The sequence below is a fragment of the Camelus ferus genome, chromosome 23 (genome assembly GCF_009834535.1).
Source record: "Camelus ferus isolate YT-003-E chromosome 23, BCGSAC_Cfer_1.0, whole genome shotgun sequence".
Lineage (NCBI taxonomy): Eukaryota > Metazoa > Chordata > Mammalia > Artiodactyla > Camelidae > Camelus > Camelus ferus.
This window is the reverse complement of record NC_045718.1, coordinates 21,044,773-21,065,649: the sequence shown is the minus strand read 5'-3', so window position 1 is coordinate 21,065,649 and position 20,877 is coordinate 21,044,773. Positions and strand designations below refer to the sequence as shown.

General features: G+C 35.5%; 1 protein-coding gene across 3 annotated transcripts in view; it reads right to left on the bottom strand.

Moving 5' to 3' along the window:
* DTL (denticleless E3 ubiquitin protein ligase homolog) overlaps window positions 1–20,877 on the bottom strand; it is a 42,960-nt gene that overhangs the window by 9,403 nt on the left and 12,680 nt on the right. For all 3 annotated transcript variants that reach the window (XM_006193412.3, XM_032466435.1, XM_032466434.1), the window contains exons 6-13: window positions 17,697–17,762; window positions 16,365–16,477; window positions 15,050–15,123; window positions 13,141–13,244; window positions 12,741–12,845; window positions 9,656–9,768; window positions 4,038–4,127; window positions 1,395–1,530 (exon numbers count right to left, since the gene is read on the bottom strand). In XM_006193412.3, the coding sequence (XP_006193474.2) occupies window positions 1,395–1,530; window positions 4,038–4,127; window positions 9,656–9,768; window positions 12,741–12,845; window positions 13,141–13,244; window positions 15,050–15,123; window positions 16,365–16,477; window positions 17,697–17,762 (801 nt within the window). The remainder of the gene's footprint in view (window positions 1–1,394; window positions 1,531–4,037; window positions 4,128–9,655; window positions 9,769–12,740; window positions 12,846–13,140; window positions 13,245–15,049; window positions 15,124–16,364; window positions 16,478–17,696; window positions 17,763–20,877) is intronic.

The window sequence follows — 20,877 nt, the reverse complement described above, 5'->3', positions numbered from 1 at the left end:
TGACCGCTCACTTTCAAATAATGAGTGCTAGCCCCAGGCTGACTCTTTCTGCCCAACAGTCATATTTCCCTGGTCCATTTACTCTTCTATTCTCCACATGGCTATTGCAGACTTTATTATCTTTCCTCAGATTTCTACCACCTCCTTCCCTAACCCTTATTCTCAGTTGATGATCTTGATTCCTATCTAAGAAAATAGAAGCTATCAGAACAGATGGGAACTTCCAGAAGTTCTGACCATCCCATATATCCACCTGTCTTCACTGTGCCTGTATTTCTACCTTCTCTCTAATTACTATAGTTGAAACCCAAATCTTCTCCTCCTGCAGTGATTCCTATATAGGTCAATGGCAACTCCATTCTCCTAGCTTCTCAAGCCCAAAACTCTGAAGTTATTCTTGATAACTCCCTCGCATCCCACATCTGATCCTACAGCATGTTCTGTTGGCTCTATCATGTAAATATATCCAGAATCTGAAGACTTTCATCATATCCTCTGCTACCACTCTGGTCCAAGTCACCATCATTGCTTCCCAGATTATTTCAATGAATTTTTAAATTAGCTTCCAGCTTTTATCCTGATCTCTTTACAATTTGTTTCCAACACAGGAATTAGAATGATCAAGTTAAGAAAAGTCAGATCATAATACTCTTCTATTCAAAACCCTCCAACAGCTTTTTGTTGGAGAATAAAAGCCAAAATTGTACAAGAACCTTATTTTTCCACTATTCCCCTCCCTCTCTGTTGCTTGCTTTAGCCGCAACATTAGCCACTTTGAGGAACAGGAAATATGTCAGGCCTGCTCCTGCTTCAGGGCCTTTGCATTTGCTGTTTTGCTTGCCTAGAACATCCTCTAAAATATCCACACGGCTTACTACTTCACTTTCTTTACTCAAATGCCATCTTTTCATTGAGGCCTCCCTGGGCACCTAATTTAAAATTTTAACAGCATGCTTTGCTATTCTCCTGTTTCTGTTTTCCTTTTTCCCTGAGTACATATTGTTATCCGACAAATTTTTCTTTAACTTGATTATTGCCTCTCACACTAATATGTAAATTTTGTTCACATCTTTGGGATTTTGATTCTTTTGTTTATTGCAGAATCTCCAGCAACTTAGAACAGTGCCTAGCACAAAGTAGATGGTCAATAAATATCTAAAAAATAAATCTACCAACATATTCCAGTGCCTTGTGTAGATGATAAACATAGTAGTGTTCAGAAAATACTTATTAAAAAGAATGAATGTCAACAAGATGGTGCTTTCCTTTAATAATATACTAAAATATACTAAAATAATCTTACTAAAATAAGATCATAGAATCCAGCTCATCACTCTGCACTGCAGAAACCAACCAAACTATAAAAAACTTAGAAAAATGCATGGGATCCTTACCTAGGTCGGCTCTTGCTTCTCTTTTCTTCTGAGAGGCCCAGCCCACTATGGAGAGTTTATCTCCTCCTGATTTCTCCTCTAATCCTCTATTTAAGCGCCAGACTTTCAGTGTATTGTCATCAGAGCAGGTAGCAATCTAATGCGAACCAGGAAGGGAGTTAATAAGTTTCAATCAAAGACTCATAACAAAGTAAAAAGTAGGGCTCATGACTGGAGAATTAGTCTGTCTGATATAACAAGATATAGAAAAATATTATCTGAAAGGTCACATACTTTCATTTCTTGCTTTCAGGAATCATTCCAGATTTCCAAATAAGTGGATTCTTTAGTTCGTTACTTATATACATTCTGCTGGTATGTCTTTTGTGACCAGTCATTTCTTACCTAACCTAAAGCTCTACTACAAAACCAGGTTCATTTTATTCTGAAGAAGGTGGGCAAGTCCTTATCTTTACCACCCTCTATGTAACTATGAAACTTATAATTAAGATGTCTTTTTACTCTTTCTTTTAAATGATCAATCAGTGTATGTCACTGACATTCAATTTCTATGACTTTCTTCTGAATTCTGCAAGTTCTGGCTTATTGCTAAAGTAATGGGGTCATTTCTAAGATTAGACTTAGTCCATGACTCTAGTATGCTATGACAAGTAGAATGAAGCCATTCCTTTAAGATTCTTTTTCAGATAGGTAAAGGAGCAATTTGGGAAAACAACAAGTTCACTAGGCTGAAAGAAGTTAAAAACAACCTTTGCCCCTTTAAAAATATCTGACCATTCCTGATCTTGGTCTCAAGCCTTTTATGGCAGAGAAAGTCCAGCTTGAAGAGCTTGTGGCAATTGGCCACTGGTACCAGAGCTGTTCCCCAGCATTTGTTTATATAATTTCTCTATTTCAGTCACTAAAGAGAAAGAAAAAAAGAACACACGTTCTCTTAAGTCTTGGCCCCCAAGAGACTGGCAGCTTTTTCCTTTCCTTACTGGGAGGCCAAAAGAAGACACAAATATTTAACTGCTCAGCAAGAAATGCCTGGAATCCCCAGTTACTCTATAGTCTATTAACAAGTTATTATTTACAGAGCAACTAAGTCTGAGTGTCTGAAAATTTAATTCTTTATCTTATTTAATTCTCACAGTATAAAAAGCCTTATACTCAAATAACCTCATCTACAAAATGGGAAGAAAGTTATTTGTCCAAGGTCTCCACAATTAAGTGGCAGAACTAGACTTTAAATTGAAGTTTTTCCAATTTCAAAGTCTTTTTTTTTTTTTAAAGTGGTGTTTTTTTTAAAGTGGGGCTTCTCAACTACAGGCTAGGGACAAAATCATTTTAAAGAATTTTGTTTGGAGGAGGGAGGTAATACTTATTTATTTTACTTATTATCATTATTATTTTTCTTTAACAGAGGTACTGGAGATCGAACCTATGACTAAGCATGCACTCTACCACTGAGCTATACTCTCCCCAACTAAACTTTTTAAAAAGGTGGTTGTTAAACTAGTACATGTAAATAGCTCTGCCATTTCTTTTGTGTCTTTTCTGTGTACAGAGATAAGGACGATATATGATGAATGGAAAAAGATGACATAATTAACTAAATAATTTTTAAAACCCATCTTAGTTCTATGAAGATACAGATCCCACATTAAAAGCAGATATTTCACTGGAAATTACATGAAATCTTACAGGAAAAATGTCATTGGGATGTAATTATTGGTGATTAAAGCAGTGATTTCAAAAAAAGGTCTATCATGAAGCTCACACAGAAATGGTTATATAGGGATGTAGAAATAAAAAGAATCCACAGGAGTACTAAAAAAGCAGTACTAGAAAGCAAGCAGGGATGCCATGAGTAAATCAGACAACGAGAAGATTCTGGAAGATAAAAAAACAGACGGGAACAATAGGCAACAAAACTTCAAAACGTCACAGGTGAAAAGGAGATCTCCACGGGAGGGACATTTCCTGCAAACCCAGAATAACCCAAAGAGTTAGGTAGTCAGCACTGGGAGGGTGAAACCCTTTACATATATGTGGTGTTTGCTTGTTTCTGGGAGTTCTACGTTTCAGGTTTTCTGTTTACTCGCTTTTAAATATCACTAGTAAACAAATTTTGTGAGCATATTGTCTTCTTTCCAGAGAGTCTAAAACACTTTGGAGTTACTTCTTATGTAGTTTAGCCACAAATAACCTAACATGTTAAGACTTCACAGTAACACTTTTCAGGCATGTGAAAACCCAAACTGGACTGTGAAGAACAATCAAGATGTTACCTTTAATACACCACCATTGCTAATATGTAGAACATTAGAAAGATGAGTTGTCACCTAACATTTTCTTTTTACCTTCAATTTTAAGATGAAATTTTAATAATGTTAAAAACTTAATTCTACGTTTAGGAAAGGAATGACTTCAGGGAGCCAAGAAATCCATCCTTATTCCTAAGGGCATAATGCAGGTTCTCTACTGGAAGAAAAAAATAGACTATGTGTGATTAATAATGGTATAGATCCTGGGTGGCCTCTAGGGCTTTTAAATGTCTATTTAAATGTAAAAGTTTATATAACTCTCAAGGTAACTTTGGGAAAACCTACAAATCTGTGATCTGCTTTTAAAATCAACTACAGAGATTGGCTTACAAACCTTTGTGAAGTCTGATGGACACCAGCACACAGATGTGACCTCTTGAGAATGACCCAGGAGCACAGTAGGAGGATGCCAGGGTGTGGAGACCTATTGCACCATCAAAAAGAAACAAGCAAGTCAGCAGAGCAGTGTTTAGGTCTCCCAGACAGAGGCACTGAACTGCTCCTCATCTGTGCCTTAGAGAGCTTTAGGGTTATTACCAAAAGCCCCTAGACATGCCTAGTTATTGTTCAGAAAAAGGGTCTCAATGGGCAATGAAAGTATTTCTGTGATTAATCTGAGAGAACAGAAAGAAAATAGCCAAAATAAGTAAACGATATGAGCTTAGATACCAGGTCAGGTCTTGTTTCAAATTAGGACTACTTAGGTATACATATTTTGGCTAAAATTCAAGACTGAAAGGATGAGGCTTAGCTGCTAGGCAGTGCACTTCAGGTAGAGCCTAGACATTTAGATCTTCTCTAGTCGGCTAACTAAATCCTGAAGATACCTGAGATATGCTAATAGATCTCTTGGGACAAGAGGACAATCTTTCTTCCAAATGAAGATTCACTGATTTTTACTGAAGTTCTAAGTTATACTCCTTCATTTTGAAGGGGCATAAGCTATATTTTACATGGCATTTTGGTACACTTTTTGGGGAAGAAAAAAATTTCCTCTAAAGTTTAATTTCAGTTCATTTGCTTCTTGAGTTTTCAAGTAAGTACTACCACATTTTAATGTATAAAGAAGGCTCACATTGTGCAGTACTACGCATGTGATGAAGAATCATATTTTCCCCTTCATTGGATGCCATTAATGATATGCATTTGACAGCTGAGTCATTCAAGAGCTGTCAATCCCTGTCATAGGCCATGGAGTTAATGAGTACAGCATGAAGTACAAACTCACATAACTATTATTAGCACGTGTGTTTGAAAAATAGAAATTACTCTTTTCATTTTCCTGAGGCTCTGAATCATTACTCATTCAGAAAGTGAAGGTACTCATGAAGAAAGTGGAGGCACTCTGGAAAGAATATCTGTGAGAATGACTAAGCTTAGTAGAGTCCTCAGATCATAGTCAAGAGATTCGATCCCCTGATTCATAAGGTTGTCCAATTCAACTATTACTACTCCTCTCTTGGGTTAAATGGCACATAGTAATGACTCAAAAAGCCAAAGAAGACAAGGAACAGAATCTAATTAGTCTTGCTGAGTTAATTAAAGTGTAACAAAAAAGAAGGCTTTTTCCTGAGGTCTGAAAGGATCTCACTTACTTCCTACTCTTACAGTGCCACAGAGAACAAGAACTCGTTCTCCCACAAGATAGCGTATTTTAGAAAAGACTTTCAAGGTAGTCTCTAACTATCTCAGTAGTCACAGAAAGTCTCAATGGCCCCAGCCCATTAAGTTCCTCTTTACCCAGGGCCCAAGGAAGACTGGTAGCAGCAAGTGAAAAGGAAGAGGAAATCCTCATGTCCTCCTGACCCTCCCTGGTAAGAACCCATTACTTTACTCCATTGGTTTACTTGCTTGTTGCTTCTAGCTTTTCATTTCATGATACTGCCCTTCCTCAGTTTCTCAGGTGTTACAATACCCAGAAGAACCTGAATATCTATACCAAAGATTAAAATGAATGTCAGGGAAAAACCAAACAACCACCAATAGAATGTATGCACATTTCTGCATTTATCCATAGGATTTAAGAGGAAAAAACAAAGCACCTGTTGGAAAAACTTTTTACAGTTTTATAAGACAGGAGTAATAACAGTAACAATAAAAGTTAACATTTATTAAATGATTACTATGAGCCAGGCACTTTACATAGCACTGAAAGTGAGGGGAAGGTTCCTCAAAAAGTTAAACATAGAATTAATTACCATATGACCCAGCAATTCTACTCTTAGGTATGCACTCCCAGGAGAATTGAAAACATATGTTCAAACAAAAACTTGTACACGTATGTTCATATTAGTTTTACTCATAAAGCCAAAAAGTGGAATAATTTAAATGTCTGTCGACTGATGAATAAATAAATAAAATGAGGTCTGACCACACAATGGATCATTCAGTCATAAAGAGGAATGAAATATTGATACAAGCACAACATGGATGAACCTTGAAAACTTTAAGTGAAAGCAAAGTCAGACATAAAAGATCATATACTGTATGATTCCATTTATAGGACATATTCAGAATAGGCAAACCCATAGAGACAGAACATAGGCTAGTGGTTGCCAGAAGCTGGGGGCAGGATAGAATGGAGAGCGACTTTTAAAGGGTAAAAGATTTCTTTTTTGGAGTGATGAAAATGTCTGAGAATGAGATAGTGGGGATGGTTGCACAATACTGTGATTATACTAAAAAAATCACTGAATTCTACACTTTAAAATGACTACAGTGGTGAATTTTATATTATACAAATTCTATCTCAATAAAAAAAAGTAGAGGGAAGGGCATGTTGTGGGCTGAAATGAGAACTAATGTCCAACAAGTTTTTATGAACATTAGTAACAAATGTTTTCACAGTTGAGGACTATCCTAGTATCGTTACCTTCTTGGTGTCTACCTCAAAGAAAATTAATGTCTTCTAATGAAATCCAAGTGACTTTTAAATCCTTTGTTTTTAATCAAATAAGTTTTTATTTATTGTCACTTTGTTATTATAAAAACATTGTCATAATTACATGATTGCATTTTTTAAAAGCCTCTCTCTATTCTTAAATAGGAAGAGGAGACCGTGAAGTCCAAGAGACATTTACATCTGTGCATCCTGGGAATGGTCAAAACAGAGAAAATTGTCCTCTCTTACAAATTCTAGTTGTTATAGAATAAAGACTAATTTACGGCATGAAAAATTCCAAAGTTAAAACTCCCAGAACTATGAAGGTACTTTAGAAGTAACAGGCTCTAACCTGCAGACCTCATATAACATTTTGTATACTTGAACATGAAAAAAGATCAGCACCTTTCCTCAAAAAATCTCCTTACTCTACCCAGTTAGAAACCAAACCTAATCTTCATTTCTGCCATGAGATCATTTACACTTCCTAAAGTGTCAGGCTCAATGTTTCGCCAGTCAGCGGTAGAATGACGGTGCCAAATCAGTTTATTTATAGCCACTTCAATACTATTCAGTGGCTATATCAGAAATGAACCAGGGAAGGGGAGGGGTAGGGGTGAGGGCAGGACAAGGGGTAGGAAACTTAAAAAAAAAAAAAACTCCTAATATTAAATCTTTTTATTTTTAATTTAAATCTTGGGCCTCAGTGTCAGAAAGTCTAATTGTATTATGTCTCCTCTTTGCTGGGCAGTGGTGAGAATTAAAAGGCTATTCTCTTCTGTCTTGAGATCTAAAACTACCTTCTTTAACTCTGTTTTCTTGTGCCCATGGGCTTTTTGGGCATAGGAAAATCCTAATACCTGAGGGAATTCTGACGTGAGAGACTGAATACTCAGTTTATGTGGACTTGTTTTTATACTACACCCCTCCCCCCTTTTCTGATCATGGAAGAGAGAAACTGAGCCATCTCACTAGGCAAATTCAATTTTAGGAGCAGTAAGTTTGCCAGGATCTGTAATATCAGAACCTGCACACTCAGTTATGTGTGGACAGGCAGGAGAACATCATGTCTGAACCACATCATTCAGCACCAACATGTGACCCAGCCTAGAATTCAGAAAGGGTCACCCATGTGTGTGATAGCCACTGACTGGATGTCTGAAAATGGGTTACTAACAAACAGCCAAGTATCTTTACTGCCTGTCTTTAAAGAGAGAAACCATCCCCCAACCCTTATTTCCTGAAACAACAAAACAAAGGCCTTCGTATAGAGAAGAGAGCTAGGGAGGAGCTTTAAGATCTGGCAATGAAACTACACACACACACACACACACACACACACACACACACACACACAAAATGTATAATTACATATATAATTATGTATATACAATTAAACTTATTTTAAATGATTAAAAATGACCAGTACATAAGGTTTTCCCCCCCATAATCCTTTATTATGGTTTTTGGTACTGTCTGATTTTTTTTTTTTTTTTAAGAAAGAAACTTAAAAAGATACAGACCTTGGTAGAAATAAAACCCTTTAGCTAAGCTGGGAACCAAAGTAGAGAAAGAAATATAGGTGAGACAATGAGGGAAGGAGAAAGGGAAAAACAAAAGATAATAAATACAAGGAAAAGACCAAATTTGAAACTCAAAATTTAAACTGTAAGACAGAAACACTAGTGCTAGTCACATGAAGTTTAAAGTTCAAGTCAGAAGAATTTTATAGACAATAAGCTAGTAAAGACTCTTATCACAAGATGGGGGTCTCGTGTGTGTATTTCATAAGCCAATTTTCATTTAAAAATAAAGCAAATAAAAGAAATCTGCTTGCAGAAAAAGTCAACACAAAAGCATCTTGGATAGAACTATACCTCCATCTTGTGACCATCTAGGATATTATTATTAAAACCTTTTCATAAGGCAGTGTTGCATTTTTGCAACTCTAGGTATACAGAGATATCATTTTTTAGTACCTTCTCCAGGACCAGATGAAATTAAGCTGAAGAATTATGCTTCATACCTGACAGGATCTATCCCTGTCCTACACTGAAGATATGACCTCCTAGAGGTTGGCAGGACTAAGAATGATAGTTTTCTCCTGAGAAGGGATTTGATGATATTGAATCCATGGGTCTATACAGTTTTAGACATGACTCTAAAATGAAAACTGTATGAACTCTGATCATTCAATTCACCAATGTCAAGGACATTTATGAAATTATAGGGCAATCTAGAAGATAATTAGTTTCTAGCCCTAGGAAAACAATGCCTTAATTGCTCTTCTTTCTCTGAGCTCACAGACATTTCTATAATTTATTATTCCACAAGAGCCATTTTTCAGTGGTCAGCAAATGCCACTTGTATAATATTTTAGTTTTCCCCACTGGACCTCAAATGGACATCTTTAAATTTCTTAGCCTATAGTGGTCACTTTAGAACCACTGTTTACTTAAAAAGTGAAACACATATAGATACAATTTGTGTAGAAACGAGAAATCTATAAAATAAATAAATGAGTAAACAATGCTATTAAATATATACAAAACTGATAAAGCAGCCACATCTACTTTAGTTGCCTGAAGATTGGCCCCTTACAGGAGAGTAAAGAACACAATTAATTAGACAAATATTTTTGAGTGAGTGTTTTGTGCAAGGCTCTATGGGTGACCTGGGTGTAGGGTTCTAGGATCAAAATACTATATTTTGAATGAGAGTTTGAAAACACAGGGCAGAAGGCAGTACAGCAAATTTTTCTAGGAAGTAAGACAAAATATTTAAGGTTCTTTCCAGTCTTCTGAATTCTCCACTTCCTGATAATCTGTAGAACTGTTGGAGGATATGGATTGCCAATTTCTGAGAAGCTCTTAACATGAAAGTATGATATATTCTGTGACAACCTGAATGAGGGTTTGGCTAGATTAGGAGATAAGAAGTAATTTTTACTGAACATCTGATATAGAAAAGCTGAAGTTTGTGTTTATATTAAGCTTACCTCTTCTTAGACAGAAGAAATATTTGCAAGAATATTTAAATCTCATCTTTGTGGGGAAAATTTTCTAACTTACCTTCCAGATGTAGGCAGCTTCATCACTTGAGCCACTGACTAAAAATTGGTCATCTGGACTAATACTGGATTTAACATAAAAGGTAGAGTTCTGATGTCCATTGAAGATAGCCACTGTAAGAAGAACAAATTCAAATTTCTTGGTTCTTGTTATTTCTAGTTTTCAAATAAATGCAGGCAGTATACATGTTATAACAAATTTTATTAGTGTATTAATTACTGTAGCAGATGGTCAATTCATAGTCACCAAATAAAAAAGAACTGGACCTTGGCAGAAAATTAAAGGAAATCCTAGAAAGAGGCTTTACATTAGACCCAATATCACGATCCGAGCCCAAATACTTGGTATGGAGCTGGCTATAGTGAAGAAAGTGATATTCTTACCAAAGAGGTTACCAAAGGGGAAGGGTGGGGGGGACAAATTAGGAGTTTGGAATTAGCAGATACAAACTACTATATACAAAATAGATAAACAACAAGGTCCTACTATATAGCACAGGGAACTACATTCAGTATCTTGTAATAAACTATAATGGAAAAGAATATGAAAAATATACATGTATAACTGATTCACTGTGTTGTACACCAGAAACTAACACAACATTGTAAAACAACTATACCTCAATTAAAAAAGAAAAGAAAGAAAGTGAAGATATTCTTACAGGACAAGAATGGAGCCAGTGTCCAATCTTTTAATAAAATGCTTTTATTAGACCCTCTCTTCCCACCCCAGGCTAGGTTTTTTCCATTGCCTTAGAATTAGTCTTTCTTCCTCTTAAGACTTCAGACCTCTTGAGGATAAATTTTGTATCTTATTCTTTCCTCACTAGACCCTATAGTGCTTTGAACAGAGGTCTTCAAACAATTGTTGTATGAATAGGTAAAAATCAGTGAAAGAAGTTAAGATTTAAGATAGCTTATTTGAGATGTGGGTATCTTTTTAATCCAGCATTTTAAATAGCCTAAAGAGTAGAAGTGGCCGGTGGGGTTAAATTGTACATTCATTTGTAAGATACTCCAACGAGGTTAGGTTCAGACTTCTCACTATCCAATCTAGCATAATGTGCTCAACATGTCCTTCTATCCTAAGGAGACCAACATCTGCAGTCTCCGGCATCAGAACACTACTAGGAAATAAAAGAAAAAAACTCAGGTATTGGAGAATTTAAGGATACATTTAGGCCAGAAAAAAATATTTCACTCCAGTTTTCCAATGGGGGTGGGTGGGGAGAATTAAGTGAATCAATGGCTTTCCATAAGTATTCACAAAAATCCCTTCCTTTTGCTAGAATAAAACTAGAAAAAAACCTTTGTATTTATAGCTTTTCAAGAAAAAGTCTGCATATCAAATACCCTCCACATCAAATACTATTACCGTGAAAGTTAAGCAGGATATGAATCAATTCAGATATACATATTATAGACCTACTATGATATATAAATCCCCACAAAATAAAGTTTCCTTTATTCTGAGTACAACTCCAAGATTATAATTGTTCATCTTTCTCAACTCTAAGCTTTGGCTGGAAAACTATAGACCAAATTTCCCACTAAACCCCTAAGTGTTTATTGCCCTCTGCTGGTCTACTAAGAAAGCCAACATAAAGTACCCAATATATATTTCAAACCATGTGAAAAATCCTTCTAAAACCTACATTGACTTTAATTAGCTCGATTTAATCTTTCTTTGACAATTTGGGCTCTTAAAATGCTTCCGAGCCATCCTTATGAACATCTCTTAGTATAATAAAATGCTGTGAATTAGAAGTATGGGAGATTAAGTACTGAGTCCAAGACACTTTCTAAAGTTTTGAAAAAGACAAGCATTACCAGATGTGTCACACACACATGTACTCAAGTCTGTCATTCAGTTTCTAAGGAATGCATCTATCTATCCACCTACCTACCAATCTATATATGGGAGCCAATCAAATTATTTTAGGAACACAGGAAAAAAGGTTACTAAATTATTAGTAAAGTAGCCTTGGGCATATTTGTTTGATGGCAGGACAACCAAATTCAAGGCCCCTTTTAGTGCCACACTATAACAAAATGATACAGAAAGAGCTCTTGAATAGCTGATAATATAATTAGGATTAGGCTTTTATCTTTTGGGGAGAGATTATGTAGAGTCTGTTTTATATGACTAAATAAATTAGAAGTTGTCCAATTTCTGATTCCGTTCAGGAAAGAAAGCAAACAAAGTTATAAAACCTCTTCCCTTTTCCAAATACTCTTACTCTTGTTTACACACCAGACCTAAACCAGGGCATTAGAAATGCCAAAAATGTGATACTGCCATTGGTATCAAAGTCCTAATAATGGCTTGGGGACAGTCTTTGGAAACTCCTGTAAGAGTCTAGCTAAATTTTATAATATTTTGAGATTTCCTTTTTTTTCTCAACACATCTTACTTTAGTGGGAACTGGGTAGCTCTGAGGATTGGTTATAGAAATCAAAGTCTGTCTCTGACAGAGCTATGCCTGAGAAATAAGTAGGTTACTAGTATGTAGCTTGCTTAAGTAACTGATAATGTTCTTAAAATGATGTAACTCAAATAACCCTTAAGAGTATGCTTGAGAAACTTCAATTTTTTAAAATGTCATTTATCAGTTTAAAAATCGCATTCCACTTACAATTTCTTGAAGAAAAAAAGGTAAGGTTAAGGAAAATATCCAGAGATAAAATAGCCTCTGTCCAACATTAAAGAGAAGGCTGAGGTAGGTAGGAACTATTTTAGGAGCTTAAAAAACTAAGCCCCCTATTTTTAACGAACCCCCAAACAGGACAAAAGCTGAGCAGAACAGCCTTCTCTATCCCATAAATTGAGATAATTCTAAATATAGTTCAAAGGGGCATACTTTGGGGAGAAATTAAGTCACCATATGGAGCAGGATTCTGTTCACTTGTGAAATCATCACAAGGTAAGTACACCTATGAAAACATCACTGGAACTAATCAAAGACTCCAAAGTCCTCGTATGTCTTAATAAATCTGGTATAGAAAAAAGTCAACATTAAAGTACCGTTAACAAAAAAGTCCATATTCGTTTCCAGGTAAGAGAATCTGAATGACTAAGATCCTACCTGGAGAAGTCTTTAATCCAGTCATATTGAACATGTAGATGTTGTCATCTGTGCAGTTAGCGAATAAAGTAGAGCCAGTAGAATCCAAAATCAGACTTGAGTATCCTGGAAAAAGGAAACTTTAATTAGCATGTACTGATGACAGAGTAGAACTGAGATGAAAATGATCTTTTTAGATCATTTCACAAGAAGAATCAGCAGAATTCTTCCCTAAATTATATAAACCAAAATTCTTCTGAGTTTTTATCTTTTGAACTTCAAAAAGATACTTACATACGTTAGAGTTTCTCAAGTCTATTGAGAATAATAGTTGCTGAAAACTAGCTTGATATTTATTTTAAAAATTTTAACAAAAACTCACATATTCAAAAAAAGTCCTACAGAATATACAAAGGCTTACCTAGTTTTCGAGTGCTGCTACCTGGGTACAGGAAAGACTTGGATGCTATGGGTTCTTGTCGATAAGCAGTATAATTCTTACGTAAATCCCATATTTTGATTACCCTAAAAACCAAGGTAAAGAAATATTTTGTAGTCCTTCTCCAACACCAAACAGTTTCAACTACATTTGAACATAAAATGACTTTAATCTAACTCCTCTGGCACATCAACCAGGTACAGTGAAGATATCTCATTGGGAAACAGACTGAACTATCTCATACTGTTGTCTCCAATATCAGGCTGACAATTCTGGCAGAACGGAAACAGATGTGATCTGACCCACTGATACACTGCCCTGAGTTTACTTCAAGGGAGCGGAAAAGGAAGATGAAGGTTAAGTGCTGATAGTCATTGTTTCATTGTTTTCAGAAACAAAACAAAACAAAACACCACACTTCCTACGCCTTTAATATTTTGCATGTAACCTTTGACATCACTAAGTATTATGCTCTGTCCCTATGGTTCTATCTCTACACATTAACTCCTTAAGTAATCTAGTCTAAATTTTCCTATGAAATAGTTATTTTTTTCATTTCATCTACTGAGATAATTTTCTTAATTTTCTACATCTAGTCTGTAGGCAACTTAAAAGCACAAGCTTGGTAAAGAAGGGCAGTATCCTTGGAAACAAAACTTTCACAGCAATTTACAAATAAAACTAATAACCTTTAGATAATCCTTCATTTGTGCCTGAGAATTTGGTTCACAGAATAGTTTTAGCATTCAGAGGTCACAATAGAAGTCCTAGTTTATCAAGCCGTCATCTTTTTAAATTACAATTTTTGAAGGGGGATCTGTCTTGGAAGATATAATGGGCAAAATGGGGGCAAAGAAGAGTGCTTTAGAAAGAAAGAGTCCCTATACTCAATGAACTTAAATTCCGGCCAAGCAACCAATCAAGAAGTACCACAAACTTATCTGGAAGCGAAAAATTCAGATCAATAATGAATGGAAAGTATGTGAAAGTCCTTAGGCCTTATTATCAATCTAGTTAGATTACTCCCAGAAATGCCAGTTACATGTCCAGAATCATATTCCTTCTTTTAGGATATTATTAAACCTGAGAAAATAAAATCCAAAATTACAGGCATACCTCGTTTTACTGTGTTTTTTTTTTTTTTTTTTTTTTTAACAAATTGAAGGTTTGTGGCAACTCTGTATAGAGCAAGTCTATAGTTCATTTCTCCAACAGCATCTTCTCACTTCATGTCTCTGTGTCACAGTTTGGTAATTCTCCCAATGATTTCAACTTTTTCATCATTATTATATTTGTTACAGTAATCTGTGATCAGTGATTTTTGATGTTACTATTGTAATTGTTTTGGCATTTTTTTTTTTAGGAATAAAGTATTTTTAAATTAAGGTCTGTACATTGATTTTTTTGGACACAATGCTATTGCACACTTAACAGATTATAGTATAATATTAACATAACTTTAATATATATATTGGGAAACCAAAAAATTCACATGACTCACTTTACTGCGGTGGTCTGGAACCAAACCCGCAATATCTCTGATGTATGCCTGTAACAGAAATTTCACTCCTAAAAATAAGACTTGTTGATTAAATTATATTGCCCAGACAAGAAAGCTACCCATCCAGCTTCTCTGCAATAGCAGCAGCAGCACTGTTTCTGTGTGCTAGACAGTGTGCTAAGTGTGACACGTTATCTCATTTAATTATTTGAGCAAAAGTCCTACTGGGTATTTTCCAGTGTGATCTGTAGTTCATCTTCTCAGCTGGGTACTCACTATGTTGAAAGTTAAAAGCACACACATAAAACTATAATGGGATTAAGTGATTCCCCATCACAGTTCATGAAAGACAGCTCATCAAAAGAACCAAGAAATAAAGACTTTTCTTACCCATCCACAGCTCCTGCTGAGACTAATGTATTCTCATCTTGAAAGAGGACCACAGTAACACTCTGCTGGAAATCCTAACAGCACAAGGAAGAAAAAGAAAAGAAAGAAATCCTATTTTGGGTATAACAATCTTCACTATCAAGAGACCAAGGTGCTAACATGATGGCTTTTCCCCCAAAACTTATCTTCCCTCTCCAATCATCCTAATTAGATATATATGCAGACCAAAAAGTAATTTTAGCAAGAAAATGACCTAAATATCAAATTATATTACATAATATGAACACTTTGACCTATACTCAAAAACAAAACAAAACAAAAGAACAGTAACAAAAACAAAACTAGTGATGAAAAGATTTTTGTACTTCTGTAAGCCTACTGCCTCTACTTGGAATCATCCCTGTGTATCCTTAGGAAAGTCATTTAACCTGTGCCTGTTTCATCTATAAAATGTTGCCATCTACCCAGATTATCATACAGGAGTGTCTAAAGAATTATGGATGAAAGATGTTTACACACTCTGAAAAATCTAAAGGAGCTCAGTGGAGTTTTATCTCCCAATTGATTTTAAGTTTTCTTAACTCAGAATCTGATGAAATGTCTGAAATGTTACTTACCCTGCCAGTTTCATTCATGTCTGTGCCGTTTTAAGTCTTAATGTTCTAGCAACCACTTCCCCACTTCTCCAAAACATTAATTTAGACCCCAGACCAGGAATATTAGAAAAATAAACAAAATAAAGTAAGAACTTCTACTGATGATTTTTTTTAAGAAAAAAGATGTATTATGAGCATTATTTGAGCTTTGGAGCTTTGACTACAAGATGCTCAAGAGGTACCATACTCCACCCAAATATTTCTCAATATATTTAATAATCTTCTGCCAAATATTAAAAAAAAAACTCTCATCTTTTCTGTAGTTTGTATTATGGAAACAACAATAGGGATTGCTTTCTCCTACACAATACTGTGTCATGGTACTTAATATGCTTCTTCAAACAACCCATTCCTCTTTCCTAATGAATCACATTCTACTGCAGATGAAGAGTATGCATGGAAATTTCTAGGATGAGTCTCAGGAAGCTGAATGTTTAACATATTACCCAGGTGACTCTGTTGTACACTAGAGTTTGAGAACCACTACTGTAGGTACTGAACAAGTATTAAGCAATAAACCACTGATATCAAGAGGAAATGAAGATTCTCATTCACTGCCTATATCTCTAGCTCCTATTTTATGCCTAATGAATTCCTTTAAATGAGACTCCATCTTATTGTCAAGATCTGCACACATGTATTCAGCTATAAAACCTTACCACAGAAGGAGCAAGCCCTTTTGAATTCTGTTTCTTCTTAGGCTTTGAAGGGGTTTGTTTGTCTAAGGTATTGTGAGCTCCACTGATTTGATTCACTTGCCTATAAAATCCATCTGAAAGATATTCCAAGGAAATTGGTTTAGGTTTCAGAACTTCATACCCATGCTGAATATAATATTTATATATAAAGTCTCAAAATTAATTATGTTCTTTATCAGATTAGTGAAACTAGAAGCCAGCAGAGATCCTGTACTACATCTCTTGTGGTGATACTATAATGCATGAAAAGGAAATAAGCATATGGACATTTACAGCAGCTCTGTTTATAATTGCCACAACTTGGAAGCAACCAAGATGTCCTTCAGTAGGGGAATGTATGAATAAATTGTGATATATCCAGAATAATAATGATATATTACTCCATGCTAAGAAGAAATGAGATACCAAGCCACGAACCAATTTTAAATACACATTACTAAGTGAGAGAAGGCAATCTGAAAAGGTTACATACTATGTGATTCCTATTATCATTCTGGGAAAGGCAAAATTATGGAGATGGTAAAAGATCAGTGGTTGCCAGGGGTTGGAGAGGACAGGATGAAGAGGCAGAGAACAGAGAATTTTGAGGGCAGAGAAATTATTCTGGATACTATAATGGTAGATACATGTCATTATATATTTGTCAAAATTAGTAGAATGTACAATACCAAGAGTGAACCATAAAGTAAAGTATAGACGGACATTGGGTGATAATGTGTCAGTGTAGGTTCACCAGTTGTAACAAATATCCAACTCTGGTGCAGGATATTAATAGTGAGAGAGGCTGTGTGGGGACAGGGAGTGTATTAGTACAGAGAGAACTCTGCACAGTCTGCTCAATTTTGCTGTGTATCTAAAACTACTCTAAAAAATAGTATATTAAAAAGTAATTTTTTAAAAAAGGAAGTAAGCAGGGAGATGATCATTGCTTTCTGCTTAATGGCATCATGGGGCAATGTGAGCATAATTATATTTAATTTAATCCAATTCTTTAAAGCTTCAAATTTAAAAATATTAAAATAAAGGATCATTTACTAGTGAGACCATGTATTAATAATTTCAATTCCATCAATAATTTAGGTAAATGGCATTACAGTTTACAAAACAATATGAGGTAAATACGGAGGATAATACTTGGAACATTCACTAAGATCCTGAGAATTGAACAGTGAGCCGAATTGCGGGATTATGAACATGCGCCCCCTGGTGGTAATGAGGTGAAATCACTAACTCTTTCATTCACCATAATGGGGCAATGCCACATTTATCAAAATCAAAATGGAACTAGATTACCTTTTTTGTTGCACCTGGTGTCCCAGACCATAATGTTGCCATCTCTTCCACCTGTACAGAAGACAGCTGTAGACAAAAAAACAGTTTATCAAGAAGTCAACAAAAGCAGTCAATGACACATACATTTCAATGTAAATTTCCATGAGTATCTATTATATGCTAGTACTGTAATTGGTTGGCACTGGAGATTAAAAATGATAAAATATATAGCTCAACACAAATAAGAGAAAACAAAGCTGTGAAGGGAAAGGATTATAAAGAACTCAAAATGCTTATGTTGAGCAAAAACTTTATAGAATCCTTCCCTGTAAGTTCTCTTAAAAATACATAAAATACTATACTATATATACTATACTATATAGTAAAGTTGTAGTAAGAATATGATAAATAAGCAATAACCAAAATATACTGAGTGCTTACTAAGTGCTTTTTTATAAATTACCTCAATCCTTGTTACCAGCCCTATTGGGTGAGTATTATTATCCCTGTTTTACAGTTGAGCAACTAAGGCACAGGGAGGGTCAGTAACTTGCAAAGGTATTTCTGGCAGTATGAAGCCAGTCCATCCTCCAAATCTTCAAACCTCCAAACCTCCAAGTTGTATTGTCTCAGGATAAAAAATATGGACCAGATCCATATAAAATTTGTGAAAGAGGTTGCCTCTGGGGATGGGAAAAGGGCAATGAGATTGGAGGAAGGGACACAGGAGAATTCCAATTTATCTGTCATGCTTTATTCTTTAAAATTAAACCTAAAAAACCTGCTCTGTTTCTGAAAGAGTGAGGACTTAGCAAATTAAGCCACCTGCATTAGCTATACACTCTGGTCAAAATATAAAAAACAACTACCTGAGGGCCCTATAAAGATTGAACAAAAACAGTTTGTGGAAGGGTGTCAACACCTGAAGCAAGTGATTGGCCTACAGCAAGTTACTGGCTTTTCTGTGGTTTTACCTTGAGGGCAGCCACAATTGCAGCATCACTACCAGGCAGCTAAAGTGCCCATAGAAAGACCATCTTTCAAGCTAGAGGAACTAAGGAAAGGAGACCCAGGGCAACAAGAGCTGCCAGAGGGAGTGGGGAACCCTGGACAGAGCAGAGAAAGGGAAACTCTAATTCTATATTTAAACTTAGCACAAGTCTCTGGGTCACTCCTAAACCATATATATGGGAAAACTAAAAGCAGCTTGCAGCTAAGACTTAAATTAAAGTATTGAATTGAGATCAGATCTTCTGAATTAACTGCCTTCCTGCAGGTTTAACTGTATACATAATATATAATTTGAGTCTGATTTAACTGACTATTAAAACAAAAACATCAACCCTTTTCTATGCAATATAACAGAATCCAGGGTCCAATATACCATTTGCAATGCCCAGGGTATAATCTTAAATTATTTGTCATAGAAAGAGCCAGGAAAATAAGTCATTCTCAAGGAAAAGAAATCAATAGAGGCCAACCACAAAACAACCCAGATACTGATTTATCAGGTCAGGTTATAACACAGATATAACTATGTCAAGCGAAGTAAAGAAATAAGACACCCAGAACCAATGAAAAGATGAGAAATCTCATCAGAGAAACGAACAGAATTTATCAAATACAAATGGAAATTTTAGAACCAAAACCTCCAACTTTTGAAGTGATAAAATTCACTGGATAGGCTTAAGAACAGAATGGAGAACAGAGGAAAAAGTCTGTTAACTTGGAAGCCAGGTCAATAGAAATTCAATTCGAGGAAGAGAGAAGAATGAACATTATGCTAAGTGAAGGAAGTTAACTACATATTATATGGTTCCATTTATTTACGTGAATGTGCAGAATAGGCAAATCTACAGAGACAGAGAGTAGTTTTGTGGTTGTATAGGGCCAGCGTAGATGGAAAGTAATGCTAATGGGTTCTGGTTTCTTTTTGGGCTGATGAAAATGTTGTAAACCTAGATTGTGGTAATGGTTGCATAACTGTAAGAAAATTAAAAGCCATTTAAATGTACACTTTTATGGTATGTTAATTATATCTCAAGGTTAAGAAAACTAAAAAAATGAACAATGCTTCAAAGATTCATGGGAAAATTTCAAAAAGTCTAATACATGAATAATTGGAGTCCCAGGAAAGGAGAGAAAAATTGGGCATAAAAAAATATTTCAAGAAACTATGGCAGAGGAGGGAGGAGGGATACCTCAGTGGCAGAGCTCATGCTCAGCATGCACAAGGTCCTGGGTTCAATTCCCAGGACTCCCATTAAAAAACAAACAAATAAATAAATTCGCCTAATTAACATCCCCCTCTGAAAAAAAAAAAAAAGAATGGCAGAAAGTCTCTCAGATTCAGTGAAACCCCTGTGTAAATTTACAAATTCAAAAATGCTCCGCAAGCTTCAAACAGGATAACTTTGAAGGAAAACATACCTAGTCATCATAGTCAAATTGCTGAAAACCAAGATAGAAAATTCTGAAGGCAGTCAGGAAAAATAACACATTACATGCAGGGAAATGATTTGAATGACCAGAGTTCTCAAGAGAAACCATGGAAGACAGTGGAACAGTATATTCAAGTAATGAAAGGAAAGGAACCCATGAACTCAGGACTTTATAGCCAACAAAAACATCCTTTAAGAATGAAGATAAAATCAAAACAAAATTAAAATAGATGAAACTATTCAGGAGAAGGTAGACATTGAAAGGAAAAGAAGGTCAAATACCGAGTTCTGGACCATGCCAACACTTCAAGTTAGGTAAAGAAGCGGAGTTCACAAAAGCAACTAGGAAGGAATAAAGAGAAAGACTGAGAACCAGGAGTGGCATCACAGATTCCAAAGAAAAAAAAATTTATAAATTTTAAAATAAATGGTCAGAAGTGTCAAATATTGAACAAATAGAAGGCAGGCTGATTTCAAGAAGAGAGATGGGAGTGGAAAACAGATTGAACCAAACTGAGATGAGGACATTTAACCAGCTTTTGATTACACTTAAGAAACTTAGAAGAGATAGGAAGTAAAAAAGGATGATAGCTAATGGAGCATACTAAAGGTTGTTTCCTTTCAGACAGACCACAGATATAAGCATAGTCTTTCTTATGGAGAAAGAGCCACGAGAAGGAGAGGAGGCTATAGGAGCTGTGGGGATATAAGAGATGGCATAAGGTCTTGGGGAGAATCAAAAATGTTTCTCAACCTTGGCT